This window comes from Physeter macrocephalus, unplaced genomic scaffold (genome assembly GCF_002837175.3).
Source record: "Physeter macrocephalus isolate SW-GA unplaced genomic scaffold, ASM283717v5 random_392, whole genome shotgun sequence".
Classification (NCBI taxonomy): domain Eukaryota; kingdom Metazoa; phylum Chordata; class Mammalia; order Artiodactyla; family Physeteridae; genus Physeter; species Physeter macrocephalus.
The window spans coordinates 44,862-67,642 of record NW_021145678.1 but is presented as its reverse complement, the minus strand read 5'-3'; the positions used below and the strand labels follow the sequence as shown (position 1 = coordinate 67,642).

Sequence of the window (22,781 nt, the reverse complement as noted above, 5' to 3'; positions counted from 1 at the left end):
CTGGGGGCTCAGCCCCTGCTCGTGGTGGGCTTCTCAGGACCCCTGCTCGTGTTTGAGGAAGCCTTCTTCTCGGTAGCTCCGTTCTGGCCCCGTTGTCACCCTGTAACTGGCCCCTGGCCCAACCTGCTTAACGCACGGGGCCTGGGCCCATTTATCTGACCCCAGCTCCCTCCGACCACCCTACAGTTCTGCAAGAGTAACGGCCTGGAGTACATCGTGGGCCGTGTGTGGATCGGCTTCTGGCTCATCCTGCTGGTGGTGCTGGTGGTGGCCTTTGAGGGCAGCTTCCTGGTCCGCTTCATCTCCCGCTACACCCAGGAGATCTTCTCCTTCCTCATCTCTCTCATCTTCATCTATGAGACCTTCTCCAAGCTGGTCATGGTGAGGGCCATGGGAGTGTTAAGAGGCATGTGTGCGTGCGTGTGTGTGACTGTGGGTGTCATTGCACGTGTCTGTACGGCATTTCTGTAGCCGTGTTTTCACGGTATGTGACTGTGACCACATACATGTTGATGCCTGCTGTCTGTGGGCCGGTATTCTCACCATGGCTGTGCGGAGTGACGGTGCATGAGAGCTCCCCTCTGCCTGCACAGGCCCATGTGTATAACCACATGCAGTAACCAGTGGGCACGTGTGAGGCTGAATGTGGGAAACTGCAGGCATGGCGGGGTAGCAGGGGTCCTGGAGACTCTGAAGTCTCCCACTCCCTCTCCTGCAGTTGCCCTTAGGAACTGCAGGGTCTGCAGAGGGCATGCCCTGCCTCCTCAGCTCTGTCACCTTAAACTATGCCTACCTCTGTGTCTGCATTTTATATGGAGGAAGGGTGGATACTGTACATCTACCCCTGACTCTGTTGGTCGGTGGGTCTTTCTCTGGTTTCCAAGTCTCTGGAACCTAAGTGTTTTTAGGAACCTCCTTGGCACTTGTTTCCTGCCCTCCAGCCTTCTCGTGGCTCCCAGGCCCTGAATGTTCATGTGCGCGAGCACGCGCGCGCGCACACACACACACACACACACACACACACACACACACACACACTCATTTCCTCCATGGCCTGCCCCGCCCAAGCCTAGCCTGGTCCTCAGTCCTGAAAACCAAGCTGTGGAACCCCACTGCCTCTCTGTTACTATGTCAGTTGAGGAAGAAGATAGGTAGACGGATGATGCATGGATGATGCATGGACAGATGGATGGATGAATGGATGATGAATAGAGAGATGGGTGATGGATGGGTGGACGATGGATAGACAGATGATACCTGATGCATGTATCATGATGGCTGGGGATGGATGGATGCGAGGAAAGAGGATGCCTTGGTTTTCTGCTGCAGATCTTCCAGGACCACCCACTGCTGGAGAACTATGACCACAATGTGACAAGAATACCCAAACCTCAGGCCCCCCTGCCCAACACAGCCCTCCTCTCTCTTGTGCTCATGGCCGGCACCTTCTTGTTCGCCATCATGCTGCGCAAGTTCAAGAACAGCTCCTACTTCCCTGGCAAGGTCAGCACATCCCCCCCACCTGTCCTTGCCTCCACTGCCCTATCCCAGTCTACAGCACTCCCCTCAGCTTTCCCAATGCCATCAGTTCCCCTTCTTACCCCAGATTCCCATTTCCGATTCCAAGCCTCCCTCTCCCCTCATCGTGCAGGATTTTACTCTTGAGACGAGCGCATCTCCCTTTCTCGGCACTTCCAGGCTGAGAACCCAGTGGGGAACCAAGGACAGTTCTTGGAAGGGAGTGGAGAAGCTGTGGGGCCGGGGGTGGGGCTGGGCCAGGTGAACAAGAAAGGAGGCAGGTATGTTGAGAAGCAGGACAGGGCGTTAGATGTTCCCCCTGTGGAGAGTGGGACCCCCTGGTGAAGATGGGGCAGGAGTGGGGGCAAGTGGCAGGTGAGAGGTGGGAAGCAACCGGGCACTGACCGCTGGCCCCTTCACCTGCCCTCAGCTGCGACGAGTCATTGGGGACTTTGGGGTTCCCATCTCTATCCTGATCATGGTCATGGTGGATGCCCTCATCCAGGACACCTACACCCAGGTGACCCTCTCCCCCACCCTTATTTCATTCCCCCAGCATGCACCCTCCCCCAAACTGCCTTCCCAAACCTGAAGCCAGCTAGAACTACCCCTTCCCCAGCCCTGTCTCTCCAAGCAGCCCCATGTTCTTCCCACAGCCCTTCAGGACCCCTCTGGCTGAAGAAAGGGCCTAGGTCAGTTTGCCCCCTTTTACTCCTTAATCCAGGGCAGTAGGAAAGAATCCGCTTTGAAGCCAGGGTGATCTGAGTGTGAATCTCGGTTTTGCTACCAAATAGCCGTGCAATGCAGAGCCAGCTACGTAACTTCCCTGATCCTGTTTCCTCTTCTATAAAGTAGGGAATGAGAAAATGTATGTAAAGGGCTTAGTGCAGTGACTGAGTACAAAGTAGATGCTCAATATATGTAAGTTCCCAAGTGCCCAGGACGCTGGTTCTCCCCGTCCCCACCTTTCCCCATGCCCCTGCCCCCAGGTGTTCTCACCAGCATCCCCCTCCCACAGAAACTCAGTGTACCTAAAGGCCTCACCGTATCCAACACCTCGGCCCGAGGCTGGCTCATCCACCCGCTGGGCTTATATAAGCCATTTCCCATCTGGATGATGTTTGCCTCCGTCCTGCCTGCCCTGCTGGTCTTCATCCTCATCTTCCTTGAGTCCCAGATCACCACGTAAGAGCCAGGGTGGGACTGGGCCTGGGAGGGTCCGAGGCAGAGAAAGGGACAGGCCCCAGGCAGGCAGGACACCAGGGACTGAGTGCTAGTAGGAATGATGGACGGGCAGGAGGTCCAGGTTTTGTGGGATATGACATGGTACTGTTTGGGGAGCCCTTTTTAATAAAAAGAATATAAAATGAGAACTATAAAATTAGGTGCTAGATCTTGGAAAGGGCCTGTACCCGTGAGGTTCCCCGAAGCTTATGCTTCTTTAGCTTCAGTGTAGATCTGCCGGTGGGTGTTCTAGGTGATGATGAAGACACTTCTGCTCTTAGAGTCTCGATTCTCAAGATGGTGCAGGAGGGAGGGGAGAAAGGAACTCTAAGGGAGATGGGCAAAGAAGGATAAACTAAAGTACAGAGGGACCCAAGTCTAGGGAAGGAAAGAGAGGGTAAAGGGGGTTGGGGTGAAGGAGAGCCCTGGTTACTCCTGATCTTCCACACCCCCAGGCTGATCATCAGCAAACCGGAGCGCAAGGTGGTCAAGGGCTCTGGCTTCCACCTGGACCTGCTGCTGGTCATGGGCATGGGCGGGGTGGCCACCCTCTTTGGGATGCCCTGGCTCAGTGCCACCACTGTGCGTTCTGTCACCCACGCCAATGCCCTTACGGTCATGAGCAAGGCCAGCACCCCTGGGGCCGCAGCCCAGATTCAAGAAGTCAAGGAACAGCGGATCAGCGGGCTCCTGGTCTCTGTGCTCGTGGGTGAGTGAGGATTGGCCACACTTTCCAGCACCCTCAGCACCTGCCCCTTAGGATCCAGTGCCCCTCCAGCCCTGCCCACCCTGCAGCCAGGTCTCCCCAAACACCCACTGCCCACGTCTCCCCAGTGTCAGTTATTCACATGAAGGAATTCGGGAGGAAATACCCAAGGCACTGAAATGGGATCTGAGGGGGATGGGGGGGGACACTCCATTACTGGAAGCTTCTCTAGACAAGACCCTGTACTCTGAGCTTCTCCAACAGTTCAGTGAACTGTGGGTTCCAGCCCTGCCCCGCTGCTGACTAGGTATCCCACCTTGTCTCTGGACCTCAAGTTTCCCTCTCTGCACCATTAGAGGGTTCATTAGATGCCTGAGCTCTCTCTAGCTCAGCTGCTCTGTGACGCATACAAAGGGCGGTGCTCCTAGGTGGGGGTGTGAGGTGAAGACAGAGGGTCACTGATCTGAGTTCCAGAGCAGCTGAGAGTCCAGTTGGGCTTGGTGTCGGCAGCGCCACGGTCACCGATGGAGAGGCCAGGGAAGTTTCCTAAAGGAGGCGAAGCTGATGTTAGCTGGAGGAGGGCTGGGATTTGGGTAGGTGGAGGGTGATGGAGGCATTCTGGACCGGGGTAAGAGGGAAGGTGGGCTCCTCTGCCCTCTGCGACTCCCTAGGTTAAAGGAGTAGGCTTTGAAGTCAGGCAGGCAAGAGTCTGCCTCCCTGCTCTGCCACTTACTAGCTGTGTGGCCTTAGGTTGGTTGCTTCACCTCTCTGAGTCTCCTTCCTCATCTGCAAAATGGGGGTAATATCTATTAAGAGGATCCAGGGAATTCCCTGGTGGTCCAGTGGTTAAGACTTGGTGCTTGCGCTGCTGTGGGCCGGGGCTCCATCCCTGGTTGGGGAAATAAGATCCCAGAAGGTTCCCGGCGAGGCCAGAAAAAAAAAAAAAAAAAAAAAAAAAAGAGGATCCACAAAAAGGGTTCCCTATAGTCCCTGTGACTTCATTCCCCAGCCTCTGCTCGTGCCGATCCTCCGGGGCAGCTGGGGCTAAGGCTGCGTGGTTCTCCCCACAGGCCTGTCCATCCTCATGGGGCCCATCCTGTCCCACATCCCCTTGGCTGTGCTGTTTGGCATCTTCCTCTACATGGGGGTCACATCCCTCAGTGGCATCCAGCTTTTTGACCGCATCTTGCTTCTGTTCAAGCCGCGCAAGTACCACCCGGATGTGCCCTACGCCAAGCGGGTACGGGGCCCTCCCGGCTGCCCAGGTCAGGGGCGGGGGGTGGGTGGGTGCTGGGTGCCCGGGCAGGGCAGGCCATGACCCCAGCCTCCGCCCGCAGGTGAGAACCTGGCGAATGCACCTGTTCACGGGCACTCAGATCGCCTGCCTGGTGGTGCTGTGGGTGGTGAGGAGTATCAAGACCGTCTCGCTGGCCCTGCCGTTCATCCTCATCCTCACGGTGCCCCTACGCCACTTCCTGCTGCCACTCATCTTCCAGAACCTGGAGCTCCAGTGTGTGAGTTGTTTCTCCCACCGCCCAGCCCGCGCCCCCCCCCACCCCGTTTCCTGTGGCCAGAGGGCACAGCTCCAGAGCAGAGGGCGGCGAGGGGTCATCAGCGGGGCTCAGAGAATGTGAGAGGCGTGTCTGGGAACTGAGGGAGGCAGAAGAGCGTCGTGATTAAGGTCTAGGTCGGGGCCTGCGTCCAAATCCTGGCACTGCCACCTCCCAGCGTGTGACCCGGAGCGAGCGGCCTCGTTTCTCTGTGCCTCAGGTTTCCTCACCTGTAAAGAGAGGGATAATGACAGGGTTGGTGAGAGGACTGGGAGGCTCACGAGATGTGTTCCACGTGAGTGGTCCCCACCACTGAGCGGCTAGTCCCGTGGTCTTATAAACCATCCGGAGAGTGGCTCTTCCGGTAGAATTCTTCCACCATGTGACACAGGGCACTGTGGCGCTGCCCCGGTGAAGGGGTCTCCTGCCTGCCCTCCGGAGGCCCTCCCCTACCAGGGCACCAGATTCCTGGGGGCTCCCCACCCTGAGGAAACCTCTCACCTAGACCAGCCCTAGGAGATGCAGGGACAGGACAAGACTTGTCCAAGGTTCAAAGAGAGACAGGCTCTCCTGACCCCAGAGGTGCCTCAGTGCTGGCGGGGAGGGCTCACCTGGGCCCTCAGCCACTCACCCTCTGTCCTTCCTCCCCCCAGCTGGATGCTGACAATACCAAGCTGAACTTTGATGAGGAGAATGGTCAAGATGAATATGATGAGGTGGCCATGCCTGTGTGAGGGGGGGGGCCCAGGCCCCAGAGCCCCCTCCGTCGTTCCACCTCCCCACTCTCCCAGGAAAAGCAGAAGTTCATGGGCACCCTAGGGACCCCCAGGTCCCTCCTGGGACAGCAGTCGAGGCCCTGGGGCCACGGGTGGGGGAAGGAAAGGGTGTCTAGGAAACCTTGCATGAAGGGTAGACTGGCTTTTCTGGATGGAAAAGGCCAGCGGGGCCCACAGCAGGGGATTCGCTGTGCAGTCCCTCCTGTGGCCACACTGCCACCTGGGGGTCCCACCCTGGAAGACTTAGATCCAAGCCCTACCTCCTCGTGACACAGACAGGGGAAGTAAAGAGGATGGGAGCTGGGGGTGGGGGGGATTCAAATTCCTGCTTTCTGTGTGACCTTGGGCAAGTCCCTGGATCTCTCCAGCCTCTGCTTCCTCGTCTGTAAAATGGGTATATTGATAATCACACCCACATTACAGGATGGTTTCTGAGGACCAAAGATAAATGTGAAAAAAAGGGCTTTGTAAAATCTGAAAGGACTACTATACAGTAGTCATCATTCTTCAAGCCTGCCCAAAGTCACACAGCTCCTGAGCCATACAGCTGGGATTTGACCTCTGAGGCCAGAGTCTACTTCAGTCACCCACCTTTCCATGCTTAGAGATGCCCCTGCTGGCCCCTCTCTTCCCCCTCTCTGCTCCCACTGGGGACCCTCTTCTCTGGGGCAGAGGAAGGTGTCCTGGTGAGGGCAAGGTGCAGGTGAGGACAAAATCAGGGCCGGGACTCAGGACTCCTAAGTGCTGCTCCCTCCCCCATGCTCTCATTCATTCACTCATCCATTCATTCCACAAACATTTATCTAAGGCCCTGGACCCCGTGGACACAGAGGTGACTGAGACAAGACCTTGCCCTGGGGTTGGGAGTGGGGGGCAGTGTACAGTCTGTTCTTGATTTGGACGGGGGGTGGGGGAGGGTGGGAAGATAAGGAGGAGATGGGGAGGGGCAGGGAGGGAGGTTTGTAATTTATACCTTGTGTATCCTCAGAGCTTTCATTGTACTTCAGCTACACGCAGGCACACTCGCACATGCGAGCCCCAATTAGAGACACACTGTCCTCAACTCCACTTGAACCAAATCTTGGGGAGAACCCAGATTCGGCCAGTTGGGGTAGGAGACAGTGGGAGCTGCAGAATATGGGCAAAATCTATTTTTTTACAAAAGAAAAATATAAAAAGAGTTGAAAGAACTGGAAGTGGTGAGAGATGGTTGAAACTGAGAATCAGGGTGTGACAGAAAAAAAAGGAGGCTGAGAGAGGGCTCTCAGGTACCTCCTGAAGGCTCACAGCTGCTTCCCACCACTTCACTGTTCTATGCCTCAGTTTCCTCATCTGTAAAATGGGGATCATAATGGTACCTACTTCGTAGGTTTGTTATAAGGATTAAAGGAGACATTGTCTATAAAGTGATTGCTTAGCACAGCGCCTGGCCTCAGACGCCTTCAGAAGAGTTCAATAAAGTTAGCTGCTGGTATTGTTATTCTGACTGGGATGCCCCTGCCCCTTCCTACCCTCTGCTCCTTGAACACTGCCAAGTGGAAAAAGTCACTCACCCTGCTAGCACCCTTCCCCTTGATGCTTGGGAATAGGTTTTACTAATAAATGCATCTGTGGTGGAGTGAGTGCCATGCTGGAATTCCCTTGCCAGGGTCGGGGGTCCAAGGGGTCTGGGGCTGGACCAGGTGGAGAAGGAACGTATGGTGTGGAGCTGGTGCAGGGCTGCGGCCCTAGGGGGCAAGAAGGGCCAGGCTGGGGGAGGGGAGGGGCACTAGAGTTGGGGGAGAGGCAGGGCTGGTGGCCCAGAGCCCTAGGGTGGAGAGGGCCAACACCCAGTGAGGGGGTGGGAGAGCAAGGGAAGACAAGTTTAGGCCCCGGACATCCCTCCTCTCCAAAATAAGCAAGACCCACGGAGGTGGGGAGAGGGGCGCCCCCTGCCCCTTGCACAGTGAACCCCACATCCCTTAGGACCAGTTAGCCCCTTAGCCTGGACACATCAGGCTGGGCAGCACCGCTAACAGAAATTGCCAGAGAGAAAATGCGATTTGCCATCGGTCACACAGGAACAGCATCTCTTGACCAGCTTTCCACCAGCTCCCACTGTGATGACCTTGGAGGCCCTGCCCCCCACTCCCACCCCCAGCCACTTCCAGCAACTCTAGGGGACTGCTGGGAAAGGTGTCACCCACCCCTGGTGAGGAAGGTGTCAGGACATCATCCCTCACCACCCGAACCTTCCAAAGAGAGGTCAGTGCAGGGTTGGGCCGCCTGGCTTCCTTCCCTGGATCTATATTTACATGCTGCCTGTCCCCAGCTGACCCCTCCCAGGCTGGCCAGGGCGGCCGCCAAAGGCCCAGAGAGCTACCGTGGCCCCAGGATAGTAGTCTCAGCCACTCACCTCCCACACACAGCAGCTTCATGTCCCACAGAGCTGTCCCAGTCCCCAGGGCTTGACAGAGGGACACCCTAAGCCAGCAGGGAAGGCATTAAGGAAATGTGAAGACCACAAAAATCAATCAGGATCCAGCTTCCTGCCTGGCCCGGGACCTCACTCTCCCGACATTTCCTGCCCCCTCTCCTCGCAGATGCCCTGCCCCCCACATCCACATTTCCTCTCAGGAAAACTACCTCAACATGAATTAACTGCCATAATGAGGTACACCCTTTTGTGTGAACACAAAGTAACCTAACCCTAACCCACTCCTGGTAAGGGAATAATTCAACAGAATCGAAAATCTCTATACCTGAAACTATTCTTTGCAGGACTGTCTATGAAAGCAAAAAGCTAGAAAGAGTCCAAATACTCAGCAATAGGAGAGCAGTTAGTAAATTACAGTGAATTACCCGACATCAATGTAACGGACAATTAGGCAGGCCCTAAAAATAACGATGATGATGAAGAAGTGATTGGATCAGCTTGGTGCAATCACGCGATCCTGGGCATCTGAGGCCGAGATATTTGAAATTCCAGCTGAGAACCACATTCCTGAGCTCAGTTTTCTGCATCTGTAAAATGGAGATCAGGACACAGTACTTACCTCATAATGTAACTGAGAGGATGAATTGAGATCACACACCAGTGGGTCCTAGCCCAATGCTGGCACTGAGTAAGCAAAAGTGCATTCCTGGGATTTCCCTCGTGGCGCAGTGGTTAAGAATCAGCCTGCCAATGCAGGGGGTACGGGTTTGATCCCTGGTCCGGGAAGATCCCACATGCCGCAGAGCAACTAAGCCCGTGCGCCACAACTACTGAGCCCGCGTGCCACAACTACTGAAGCCTGCACGCCTAGAGCCCGTGCTCCGCAACAAGAGAAGCCACCGCAATGAGAAGCCCGCGCACCACAGCGAAGAGTAGCCCCTCCTCGCCGCAACTAGAAAAAGAAAGCCCTTGCGCAGCAACGGGACCCAACACAGCCCCAAAAATTTAAAAATAAATAAATTAATTGATTAATTAAAAAAGAAAAAGTGCATTCCTATTCCTAAGGGAAGCATGCAGTGATGTGACTGTCATGGTGACAGCCTTGTGGAAAAGTATGGTGGGCACAGGAATTAAGGTTAGAGGCTTAGATGGAAAAAATTAAAATGCCACGGGGGTAGACGTATAGGGGATATCAATTTCCTTCCTCCTTCTTTTGGACTTTAGGTGCAAAGTGTTAAGTTAATCATCCTCCTGAGTCCAGAGTGGATTTTCATTGACCATTCTTATTTCCTTCCTTCTGTCCTTCCTTCCCCTTTGTCCTCATTTTCTATTCCCTCCTATTTTCTTTCCCCTCCATAGGCGGTCACTCTCACATGTTTAACGTGTATCTTTTTGTGTGAACATAGTCTTGAAAATATGTATCATTGATATTGTTTTAAGTTTTATTACTAATTTTAATACATACACAAAAGCAGAGACAATAGTACAACAAACCACCGTATACTCATCTCCCAGACGCGGAACTTATCAAGATTTTGCCTTAAAATCTTGCTTAAATCTTTGCCTAAAATACGTTCCTCTTTTTTCCCTCTGCTGAACTAAATACTCGAAAGTAAATTTCATACGTCATGCCATTTCACCCTTATACTTTTCAGCTATGTGTCCCCCCCGGCACTGATCACTTTTGAACCCAACTGCAGTGCCATTGTCACACCCAACAAAATTAGCAAAAAAAAAAAAACCTAATATTCAATCCATAACCAAATTTCTCAGAATGTCTGTCTCTTTTTGGTTGGTTTCAGGGGGTATGTGTGTGTTGGGCTGTACCCCACAGGCCTACAAGCCCTGTGCTTGCCCTGCTTCGAGAAAGAGAAGAGCGAGCCCAGAGTCAGCAATAGACACATCAATGGTTTAATGCATGGGGGAGCTTCCACGTGTGAAGCAAGGTCCTGGAGTGACACCTCACCATGTACGGCAGACAGGACGTGGTGGCAGTCTTCGTTCCCTAAGGGAACCGGAGACTGCCACATATAGGGTGAACTGACATCAGGTTGGCTCATTAGTTACCAGGGAAAGCAGCAGAGAGGCATGCCCCTCACCACCCCTTTGATGAGCTATCACTAGCTGGGCCTGGGGCAAGTACATAGGAAGGTCAGTCATGTGCGTAGGGTATAGGTGAAGCAGGCACTGGTCGGGCAGGGGATGTACACAGAGCAAGAGAACAGCCATCTTGAATGGCCTGACCATACAGTGTGTGTGTATTTCTATACATTACCAGCACTGTGTTCTAGGCCTTGCTCTGTTCGTCCTCTTTGCACCCAGCACTGTGGCTTTAAGATCCAGCCAGGTTGCCCTGTGAACACCGAGTCGCTTTAACTGCTGTGGGGTGCTCCATGGGCGCATCCCCCACCTTTGGCCTCTCCACTCTCCCAGGGAGGGACATCTGACTGCACCCAACTCCCCTCCAGTAAGCAGTGCTGCAATTCACATCCTCAGCCTTGTCCTCTGATGGATCTAGTGAGAATCTCTCTGGGTTATAAATGTAGAAGCCAGGGGTGGACTTGCTAGGTCATAGGGTATAAATATATCTGTCTTCATTTGACTAAGTACAGCCATATTTTTCTCTGCAATGTCTGCACCAGGCCACACTCCCGCACGCAGAGCAGGAGGTTCCTATATTCCCATATGATTGATATTATCCAGCTGTCTGATTTTTCCTACCCCGACTGAGGTATTATCTCACTGTTGTTTTATTTGCATTTGTCTGATCACCCAAGAGTTTGAGCATCTCTGCACCTGGTGATTAGTCTTTAACGTTTCCTCTTATATAAAGTCTTTTGATATCATTGGATCATATTTCTACTGACGCCTTTCTGGAGGTTGATTTGCAAGAGATCTGGAAGAATCTGTGTTGGTTTTGGACCTTGCAAAAATATTCTCCCATTTTGTCATCTCTCTCTTAACTTTGTCCACCTCATTGAACAGAAATCTTTAATGTTGATGTAATTAAATATACACAAGAGGAAGAGCTTGGATTTGATTCAATGGGCACTAGCAAGTCACTGCAGGTTCTAGAACTGGGGATGACATGATTAAAGTGATTCACTTGGGAGCTATATACAGGAGAGGTTGGCTGCAAAGAGGCAAATTGGGAATCTTTCCATGTAGGTGAGTCAATAGCAGAGGCAGGTGGACATAGCCCCAGTTCTCATAGGACTTCCAGTCTGCGTGGGAGCCAGGCTTTCAACAAGAGTGATGCGTATTCTGCAGGGAGTGTGCTGGGAGCAGAGGCCGGCTGAGGTTTGGCAAGGATTCCTGGAGACATTTACTCTGATTCCTGAGGGAAAAGTAAGAGCTGGCCCAGTGATGAGAAAGGGGGAATATCTTGAGAGAATAAGGGTCTGGAAAATGGAAAACATTGAGAAATAATCTGAAGATAAAGTGGGTGAAATTTGCTCAGCAAAGTCAGGTCACATGGTGGAAAGCCTGCGGGGTTGGCAGGCCACATGGTGACCTCAAAAAATTGTTTCTTTCCCAGGCACCTGGGCCCAAAGCCAGATGACAGGAAGTGAGGAAGGAAGGGCTGGTAAGCAAGCAGAAGCAGGAGGTAGAAGCCATGGTCTGGGAGCTTGGCAGGAATGGGACAGAGAGCCCCAGCCGACTTTTCTCCAAGATAGCCCAGGCTAGGAGGACACATTTGCAGGCATGCAATCATCTTTCTCTTTCCCTTAAAACATGTCTGTATATTTTCAAATTTCAAAAATAATACATGTATACTATAAAACACTTAAAATTACAGAACTATTTAACACAGAGAATAAAAGCCTCCAATACCCTCCCACCCCAGTAACCATTGTTAATAATTTAGAGTATTTTCCTCCAGGTATATTTATATGTGAACACTTGTTTCCACATATATAGTTTTTTAATAGAGCATATATAATTTTTTAACAGAGCTTCAAATACATGAAGCAAAAACTGATGGGACTGAAAGGAGAAACAGATAAATCCACAGTTACAGTAGGAAACTACAACCACTCTCTCAATCATCCATAGAACAGGTAGAGAGAAAATTATTAAGGATACAGAACCCCTGAAGAGCACCATCAACTTACTTGACCTAGTTTACAGTTGTAGAACATTCCAAGCAACAATAGCAAAATACACATTCCCTTCAACTGCACATGGATCACTCACCAAAACAGACCATATTCTAGGCCATAAAAAAACCTTAACAAATGTAAAAAAACTGAAATCATAGAGTATAACTTATGTCCGTAACAGAATTAAATAACTCGTATATCAAAGATGAAGTGTACAGTATAATGATTTGACTTACATGTATCATGACACGATTACCACAATAAATTTAGTGAGCATCCATCATCTTGTATAGATATTTTTTAAAAAGGGACAATAGAACTTCTCAGTCGTTATTGCTTCAAATATTGTTTCTGTTTCCTTCCTCTCTCTCTCTCTCTCTCTCTCCTTCTCCTTTTGCTATTCTCATTATGTGTATGTTGCAACTTTCGTAGTTACACTGAATTCTTGGATATCCTGTTCTGTTTTCTCTCTCTCTCACTCATTATTCTCTTTGCTTTTCAGTTTTGGAAATTTCTATTGTCATATCCTCAAGCTCAGAGATTTTTCCTCAGCTCTGTCCAATCTACTAATGAGCCCATCAAAGGCATTCTACATTTCTGTTACAGTGGGTTTTTTTTTTTTTGGCGGTACGTGGGCCTCTCACTGTTGTGGCCCCTCTTGTTGCAGAGCAGTATAAATGTCAAAAAACAAAACCAACAACAACATACACACACACACACACACACACACACACAAGAACCCTGCAATAGGAATAGGTATATCATATTAAAACTTCAGAAAATTAAAGCTAAAGAAAAATCTTTTGAAAGAAGCCAGAGGGAATAAACTCCTCTTCTACAGAGGAACAAAGATAAGAATTAGATTCGACTTCTCAGAATCTATGCAAGCAAGAAGAGAGGAAGTGAAGTATTTAAAGTGTTGAGAGGGAAAAAACACCAACCTAGAATTCTGTATCCTGCAAAATTATCCTTTAAAAGTGAACAAGAAATAAAGACTTTTTCAGACAAACAAAAATGGAGGGAATCTGTTGTTAGTAGACCTGCCTTGCAAGAAATGTTAAAAGAAGTTCGACAGAGAGAAGGAAAATGGTAGGTGAGAAACTCAGATCTATGTAAAGAAAGGAAGAGTACTGGAGAAGAAATAAGTGAATGTAAAAGAAAAACATTTATTTTTCTCATTCTTAAATGATCTGATAACAGTTTGTTCAAAATAATAATCGCAACAATGTATTTGACTGTATATGCTTTTATATCTATGTATGTATACCTATGTATCAGTGAAATGAATGGCAGATATGATACAAGGGACAGGAGGAGGGAGGGAGGAATTAGGAATACTTTGTTATTATAAGTACTTGCACAACCCATGAAGTGGTATAGTGTTATTTGAAAGTGGACTTGGATTAGTTGTAAATATATATTGCAAACTGTAGGGCAACCACTAAAGAACGTGGGGGCTGAAAAGTATAATGAGATGCTAAGAAAGGAGAGAAAATGAATTCACATAAAATACTTAAAACCACAAAAGGCAGAAAAAGTATGGAAGAAAATATTAGGAACAAAGAACAAGGGCAACAAATAGAAAACAGTAACAAATATGGTAGGTATGAATGCAACTATATCAATAATCACCTTAAACATCTATGGTCTAAATACACCAATTAAAGGACTTCCCTGGTGGTCCAGTGGCTAAGACTCCGCGTTCCCAATGCCGCAACTAAAAGATCCTGCGTGCTGCAATGAAGATCCCGCGTGCTGCAGTGCCGCAAATAAGACCCGGCACAGCCAAATAAATAAATACACCAATTAAAAGACAAAGATAGTCAGAGTGGGTCAAAAAACAAGACCCAAATATATATTATCTACAAGAAACCCACTATATTTATTTATTTTTTTTTTCGGTACGCGGGCCTCTCACTTTTGTGGCCTCTCGCCTTGCGGAGCACAGGCTCCGGATGCTCAGGCTCAGTGGTCATGGTTCACGCGCGCAGCTGGTCCGCGGCATGTGGGATCCTCCCGGACCGGGGCACGAACCTGTGTCCCCTGCATCGGCAGGCAGACTCTCAACCACTGCGCCACCAGGGAAGCCCGAAACCCACTTTAAATATAAGTACAAATATAGATTCACAGCAAAGGGATGGAGAAAGATATACCATGCTAACACTAATCGAAAGAAAGTGGGGGGAGTTCCCTGGCAGTCTAGTGGTTAGGATTCAGTACTTTCACTGCTGTGGCCTGGGTTCAAGCCCTGGTCGGGTAACTGAGATTCCACAAGCTACGCAGTACGGCCCCCCCCCAAAAAAAAGTGGGGATAGATATATTAATTTCAGACAAAGGCAACTTCAGAGCAAGAAAAGTAATCAGGGATAAAAAGGGCATTATTTAATGATAAAGAGGTCAATACTCCAAGAAGACATAACAATCCTTAATGTGTATGGGCCTAGCAACAGAGTGTCAAAGTACATGAGGCAAAAACTGATAGATCTGCAGGGAGAAATAGATGATTCCACTACTACAGTTGGAGACATTTTTTTTTTGGTTGTGCCGGGTCTTAGTTGTGGCTCGCTGGCTGCTTAGTTGCTGCACATGGGCTCCTTAGTCGAGGCTTGAGAGCTCCTTAGTTGCTGCACATGGGCTCCTTAGTTGTGGCATGCAAACTCTTAGTTGTGGCATGCATGTGGGATCTAATTCTCTGACCAGGGATTGAACCCAGGCCCCCTGCACTGGGAGCGCGGAATCTTAACCGCTGCGCCACCAGGGAAGTCCCATACAGTGGAGACTTTAACACCTCTCTATCAGAAATGGACAGATCCAGCAGGCAGAAAATCAATAAGAACATGGTTGAACTTGACAGCACTGTGAATAAACTGTAAATGACTGACATCTATAGACTACTCATCCAACAACACATTCTTCTCAAACTCACGTGGAACGTTACCAAGGTATACCACATTCTGGGCCATAAAGCACACTTTAACAAATTTAGAGGATTAGAAATCATGCTCCGGGAAGATCCCACATGCCGTGGAGCAACTAAGCCCATGCGCCACAACTACCGAGCCTGCGCTCTAGAGCCCTTGAGCCACAACTACTGAGCCCACGTGCCACAACTACTGAAGCCTGCACGCCTAGAGCCCGTGCTCCGCAACAAGAGAAGCCTGCACACCGCAACAAAGAGTAGCCCCCACTCGCCACAACTAGAAAAAGCCCTCACACAGCAACGAAGACCCAATGCATCCAAAAATAAACAAATAAATAAATAAATAAATAAATTTATAATAAAAAAAAAACCGAAATCATACAATGTCTACCCTCAGAACACAATGGAATTAAAGTAAAAGTCAACAACAGAAAGATAGCTTGAAAATCCCAAAATACTTGGAGATAAAGCAGCACACTTCTAAATAACACATGGGTCAAAGAAGAAATTTCAAGAGAAATTTAAAAATATTTTGAAATAAATGAAAACAAAAATACAACTTATCAAAATTTGTAAGATGTAGCAAAAACATTGCTTGCAGGGAAATTTCTATCACTACGTGCATGTAGTATCAGAAAGAAGAAAGATCTAAAATCAATAATCTAAACTTCCACTTTAGGAAACAAGAACAAAAAGAGTAAATTAAATGCAAATTAAACAGAAGAAAAGAAATCATAAAAATCAGAGCTGAAATCAATGAAGTTGAAAACGGGAAATCATTAGAGAAAATCAACAAAACCAAAAGCGGGTTCTTTGAAAAGATCAACAGAATTGATAAGCTTCTAGCCAGGGTAACTAAGAAAAAGAGAGAAGACACAAATTGCTAATATCAGAAATGAAAGAGGGGACATCACTATAGCTCTCATATACGTTAAAAGGATAATACAGAAATATTATAAACAGCTCTATGCCTACAAATTTGATAACCTAGATGAAATGGACCAATTCCTTAAAAAATACAATCTGCCAAAATCCACACAAGAAGAAATCTGAATGGGTCTTTATCTATTAAAGAAATTGAATCAATAATTAGTAACCTCCCAAAACAAGAAGCACCAGGCCCAGATGGGTCACTGGTGATTTCTATCAAACATTTAAGAAATAAATTATAACAATTCTCTACAATCTCTTCCAGAAGATAGAAGCAGTCAACTCTTTGTATCCTCAGGTTCCACATCTGCAGATTCAACTAACTGTGGATCGAAAATATTCAAAAAATTTTTTTCCAGAAAGCTCCAAAAACCAGAACTTGAATTTGCTGTGTGCTGGCAAATATTTATGTAGCATTTACATTGTATTTTCAACTATTTACATAGCGGCTACATTGTATTAGGTATTATAAGTAATCTAGAGGTGATTTAAAGTATATGGGAGGACGTACATAGGATATATGCAAATACTAAGCCATTTTATATAAGGGACTTGAGTAACTGTGGATTTTGGTATCTGTATGGGTCTTGGAACCAAGCCCCTGTGGTTATCAAGGGATAACTGTACTCCCTAACTAATTCTACGAGGCCAGCATTACCCTAATACCAAAACCAAAGACGTTACAAGAAAAAAAACCCCTACAAATCAATATTTCTCATGAATATAGATGCAAAAATTCTCAACAAAATATTAGCTAATCAAATTCAACAACGTATAAAAAGAACTATACACCACAACCAAGTAGGATTTATTCCAGATATGCAAAGCTGGTTCAATATTTGAAAATCAATTAATGTAATCCATCACATCAACTGGCTAAAGAAGAAAAATCACATGATTATATCAATTGAGGCAGAAAAAGCATTTGACAAAATTCAATACCCATTCATCATAAAAACTCTCAGCATACTAGGAATAGAGTATGCGCCTCAATTTGATAAAGAACATCAACAAACAAGGTACAGCTAACATACTTAATGGTGAGTATCTTGACGCTTTCCCACTAAGATCAGGAACCAGGTAGGTATGTTCTCTCTCACCACTGCTTTTCAACCTCGTACTGGAAATCCTAGCTAATACAATAAGGAGAAAAGAAAGGAAAAGAAAAGGAAAGATTAGGAAGAAAGAAATACAGATTAGGAGGAAAGAAATAAGGCTGTCTTTTTTTGCAGATGACGCAAACATCTATGTAGAAAATCTAAAAGAATCAACCAAAAAACACTCCTGGAATGAATAAATGATTATAGCAAGGTTACAGGACACAAGGTTAATGTACAAAAGTCAATTGCTTTCCTATATATCAGCAATGAACAAGAGGAATTTGAAAAAAAAAACAGTGTTATTTACATTAGCACTCAAAAAAAAAAAGAAATACTTAAGTATAAATCTAACAAAATATGTATAAGAACTATATGAAGAACATTACAAAACTCTGATGAAAAATATCAAAGAAGAACTAAATAAATGGAGAAATGTCCATGTTCATGAAGAGGAAAACTTAATATTTTTCAAGACATTAGTTCTGGACTTCCCTGGTGGCGCAGTGGTTAAGAATCCGCCTGCCAATGCAGGGGACACGGGTTCGATCCCTGGGCCAGGAAGTTCCCACATGCCAAGGAGCAACTGAGCCCGCATGCCACAACTACCGAAGCCCGCATGCCTAGAGCCCATGCACCGCAACAAGAGAAGTCACCGCAATGAGAAGCCCACGCATTGCAACTAGAGAAAGCCCACGTGTAGCAACGGAGACCCAACGCAGCCAAAAAAAAAAAAAAAGACATCAGTTCTTGTCATTTTGATCTACAGATTCAAAGCAATCCCAATCAAAATTCCATCAAGTTATTTTGTGGATATCAACAAACTGATTCTAAAGTTTACGTGGAGAGGCAAAAGACCCAGAATAGGCAATACAATATTAAAGGAGAAGAACAAAGTTCAAGGAATGACACTACTCAACTTCAAGATGTGTATAAAGCTACAGTAATCAAGACAGTGTGGTATGGGTGAAAGAATAGACAAATAGATCAATGGAATATAATAGAGAGCCCAGAAATAGATCCACATACATATAATAAACTGATCTTCGACAAAGGAGCAAAGGCAATACAATGTGGCAAAGATAGTTTTTTCAACAAATGGTGCTGGGGAATTCCCTAGTGGTCCAGTGGTTAAGACTGGGCACCTTCTCTGCCGTGGGCCCAGGTTCAATGCCTGGTCGGGGGAACTAAGGTCCCACAAGCTGCGTGGTACAGCCAAAAAAAAAAAAAAAGTTGCTGGAACAACTGGACATCCACATGCAAAAAATTTAAAAATCAATCTAGGTATAGATCTTATATCCTTCACAAAAAATTAACCCCAAATGGATCATATACCTAAATCTAAATCACAAAACTATAAAACTCCCAGAAGATAACACAGGAAAAAACCTAGGTGACCCTGGGTATGGTGGTGGCTTTTTAGATACAACACCAAAGGCATGAAAGACATCACTGATAAACTGGAATTTATTAAAATAAAAAACTTCTGCTCTGAGAAAGACAATGTCAAGAGAATGAGAAGACAAGTCACAAACTGGGAGAAAATATTTGCAAAAGACACCTCTGATAAAGGACTGTTAGCCAAAATATACAAAGAACTCTTAAAACCCAACAATAAGAAAACAAACAAACTCAGGACTTCCCTGGCAGTTCAATCCCTGGTCGGGGAACTAAGGTCCCACATGCCGCGTGGCAAGCCAAAAAAAAAAAAGAAAACAACCTGATTGAAAAACTGGGCAAAAGATCTGAACAGACATCTCACCAAAAAAGATATACAGATGGCAACTAAGCATATGAGAAGATATCCAACATCATATGCCATTAAGGAATTGCAAATTAAAACAATGAGATATCACTACACACTTATTAGAATGACCAAAATCCCAAAACACTGACAACACTACTTGGCAGTATCAAATAATGTCCAATATATTTATATCCTATGATATAGGAATCCACTCCTAGAAATACACCCAGGAGGAATGAATGCATATATCCACCAAAATATAGGCACAAGAAGGTGTGAAGCTGTTTTATTCATAGTAGTCAAAAACTGGAAACAACCCATATGCCCATTAGAAGTAGAAAGAATGAATTGTGGTATATTTATACAGTGGAATACTACATAGCAATGAAAAGGCATGAACCACTATTACGTGCAACATCATAAATTAATCTTAGACATAATGTCGAGTGAAAGAGGTTAGATGTAAAAGAATACATACTGAATGAGTCCATGCATATGAACTCCAAAAACAGACTAAACTTATCTTATGGCAATAGCTCAGAATACCAGTGACATTTGGAGGGGAATATTGACTTTGAGTGAGCTTGCTCAATGCTAGAAATATTCACTATCTTGATCAGGGTGGTAGTTACATTATATATATATGTATATGCATGTATGTATACATATACATACATATATGTAACATGTATACTATGTATACATAAGTAAAAATGCATCAAGCTGTACTCTTAAGATGTGTATACTTTATTATCTGTAAGTTACACCTCAATAAAAAAGAAAAAAATAAATGAGGGACAGTAGCTCCCCCCAAAAAAAGAAGCAAGTTTATGTCACTATCTTAAATTTAAAAAAAAAAAAAGCATTTCCAAATACACATTATAATACATAACTTTGAAAACAATATATTCATCTTTACACTATCTAAAATTACTCCATGTACACTAGGAATTTGAGTGCCACACTTTGGTTAATGCATTCCAGGCACAGTAGGGGTTTTATATGAGCTAGTGCTGGGATACTGGCAACCCAAGGAAAGGCTGGGGCCAAGTGGAGAATGAGTAACTAGGATTATGCCTTGTCACCAGCCTGGCTGGGGCTGTGGAATGTTGAGGCTCTGCTTCAAGGCACAGGGCAGAAAACTGTGAGGGAGGGGGGAGTGAATTGGGAGAGGTGGCATAGAAAAGAGACCAAGGGTAGGTTCCCTCATGCTCTGGCCCATAGCCCAAGTCCTAGACTCCTGACCTCACCAGAGACACAATAGATGTAAAACAAGCCAATTGGTTTCCAAGTGGGAAAAGTGCCAGCTATGATTTTTGCTGCCCAAGAAATGAAAAATCAATAATTATCATCCTTGGGCTTCCCTGGTGGTGCAGTGGTTAAGAATCCGCCTGAGTGCCAGCTATGATTTTTGCTGCCCAAGAAATGAAAAATCAATAATTATCATCCTTTAGCTTCCCTGGTGGTGCAGTGGTTAAGAATCCGCCTGCCAATGCAGGGGACACGGGTTCGAGCCCTGGTCCGGGAAGATCCCACATGCCTCGGAGCAACTAAGCCCATGGGCCACAACTACTGAAGCCCGTGCGCCTAGAGCCTGTGCTCTGCACGCAACAAGAGAAGCCACTGCAATGAGAAGCCCGCGCAACGCAACGAAGAGTAGCCCCCACTCACCGCAACTAGAGAAAGCGCCATGCACAGCAACGAACACCCAATGCAGCCAAAATAAATACATAAATAAATAAATAATAATAATAATTATTATTATTACCATTCTTATTATTCATGTTCATCCTGTTTTATTCCAAATCCCTTTACCGAAAGGCCCCTTGGCCCAGCCAAGAAGTTCAGGGCCAGGAGCCAGGACACCTGGACTCCAGATCTGTGTGTGGAAGACTTGGAACTTTCTTGGGGTCTAAGTCTCATTGTAAACATCGCAAGTGACATCGTGGAGTATTTTACAGTTTTACGTACATCATCTCACTCGACCCTCCAGCTCCTGGCAAGGAAAGCAGAGAACATAGGATTGCTATTTTAATTTTATAGACAAGGAAACTGGGATCAGATGAGGTTAAGAGATTCAATCAAACTCACACTGTTAAGAAGGTTGGGAAGCCGAGAAGCTCGGAAGCTGGAACTTCTGACTCCAAACCCTTTGCTGTTTCCCAGTCAAAACAAGAAAGTCAGTCCTTGCAGGCTCCAAGTGCAGTGTGAGATGTCTTGGTCCTACACAAAATGCCCTCTATAGGTTCCAAGGGCAGAGCTGGGTTTGTGGGGCTGAAACTTGTACAATTGGAGGGGAGGGGGAGACTCAAAAATAATACCAAATGATGAATCAAAATTAAGGACAGGGCCTTGAACAGGCCGTGCGATGAGGAGCCCTGAAGCTTAAGCTTCATTAGCATCAAGGTAAATCGGCCCCTCCTACATGCCCTACCCACTGAAAAATCCGGACACACCAGATCTTGACAGGATTTTCCTCCCTGTTTGTGAAACGTGGCAGATGTGGGCTATGGAAGTCCTGGGAAAGGAATCTCATTTCTCCCAGGAGACAAGAGGAATTACAGCAGCAGCGAGGCTGTTGTGTGAGGATGGAGAAGGCTGTGTGCCAGGGGAGAGTCCAAAGGGGCCGGTGACCCAGCTGGCCGAGATGTGGGCCGTAGCAGTGTTGGTGTGGTAGACTGGCATTCCGGGACCCGGGAGCAATGGCTCTGCCCCCGGAGCGATGGCCCAAACCGTAGGCTCGCCTATTGGAAGCAGGCGTTCTTCAGACTGTCTTCTGGCTTTCTGCGTCCAGATGAACCTTCCTCGGAGGAGGAGAGACAGAGACAGACAACCACAGCCGACGGCAGTGGGAGGGTAGATGGTGGTCCCGCCCAGGCCTTTCGATCCCCGCCCAGGCCCTAAAATCCCTGGACCGCGGGATGGTGGAGAGCGGAAGCCTACGAGGAGGCTGCCCCGCTGCTGCTCGGGCGGCGAGGCCGGGGTGCAAGGCTCCCCTCGCGGCTCCCCGCCGCCGCCGCCGCCGCCTTGCGGGGGACTGGGGGTAGGGTTGGGGGGGTGTGCAGTGCCCGCGGCCTGTTTTCCCAGGGCTGGCCGAGCCTTTTTGACAAGCTGATTGCGTGGCGGGGATTGGCTAGTCCGGGCGTGACGCCGGTTAACAACAAAGGTGGAGTTGGAAGAAATTAGATTAAAGGAGAGGGGGCAAAAAAAAAAAAAAAAAAAAAAAAAAAAATTAAACGGGGAGCAGGCAGGGGACAGGAGGCAGAGACCGAAGGGGAGATGCTCGAAGCGCGGTCTCCCGGCTCCGACTTCGCCCCGGAATCCTCTTCGCCTATACCAACCGGGATTTTTGCTCTCAACCCGGACTCCGGCCCAGCTACCGAAGCCGGGGTGGGAGGGATGGCTTTGCTTCTTGAGAAATGCCCCCAACTCTCACCCTGACACCCCCTTGCTACGGCCCAGGGAGAGAATTATTTGCTCGGACTCCTCGGACCCTAAACCCGAAGGAGGTGAGAGGCATTGCGAATAGCGAGAGGCTCGCTCTAAAACCCGGAAGGCCCTCGCGGGGCACCGAGATCGGACGAGGCGGGGTACTCCCCCGGTTTTCCAATGTGTTACAAACCTAAGAGCTTCTTGCTTGGGTTTTTTTTTTCTTTTTGGTAACACCCCCCCCCTTTCTATGCCCCCCCCCTTGGCTCCAGGGTTGCAAAAGCAAAGAGCAATAAAAAAAAAAAAAAAAAAAAGCGCGCACACACTCAGACACACACCAGTGGCGACAGGGGAGTTGGAAGGAC

General features: G+C 47.5%; 1 protein-coding gene and 1 long non-coding RNA gene across 2 annotated transcripts; one reads left to right on the top strand and one right to left on the bottom strand.

The window, feature by feature from the left end:
- The first annotated feature begins 6 nt into the window (after positions 1 to 6).
- SLC4A1 (solute carrier family 4 member 1 (Diego blood group)) lies at positions 7 to 6,254 on the top strand. Its single transcript, XM_028485432.1, has 9 exons — positions 7 to 72; positions 187 to 381; positions 1,330 to 1,503; positions 1,949 to 2,038; positions 2,537 to 2,703; positions 3,198 to 3,451; positions 4,519 to 4,688; positions 4,786 to 4,962; positions 5,652 to 6,254. The coding sequence occupies exons 2-9, from the start codon at positions 379 to 381 to the stop codon at positions 5,730 to 5,732; spliced, it is 1,116 nt and encodes a 371-aa protein (XP_028341233.1). The 5' UTR covers positions 7 to 72; positions 187 to 378; the 3' UTR covers positions 5,733 to 6,254.
- A 10,651-nt stretch (positions 6,255 to 16,905) lies between these two features.
- LOC114485047 (uncharacterized) lies at positions 16,906 to 22,672 on the bottom strand. Its single transcript, XR_003678498.2, has 3 exons — positions 21,079 to 22,672; positions 20,756 to 20,983; positions 16,906 to 17,276 (listed from the first exon to the last, which is right to left on the bottom strand). It is a non-coding gene; the product is annotated as an uncharacterized lncRNA (long non-coding RNA).
- Between the last annotated feature and the right edge of the window lie 109 nt (positions 22,673 to 22,781).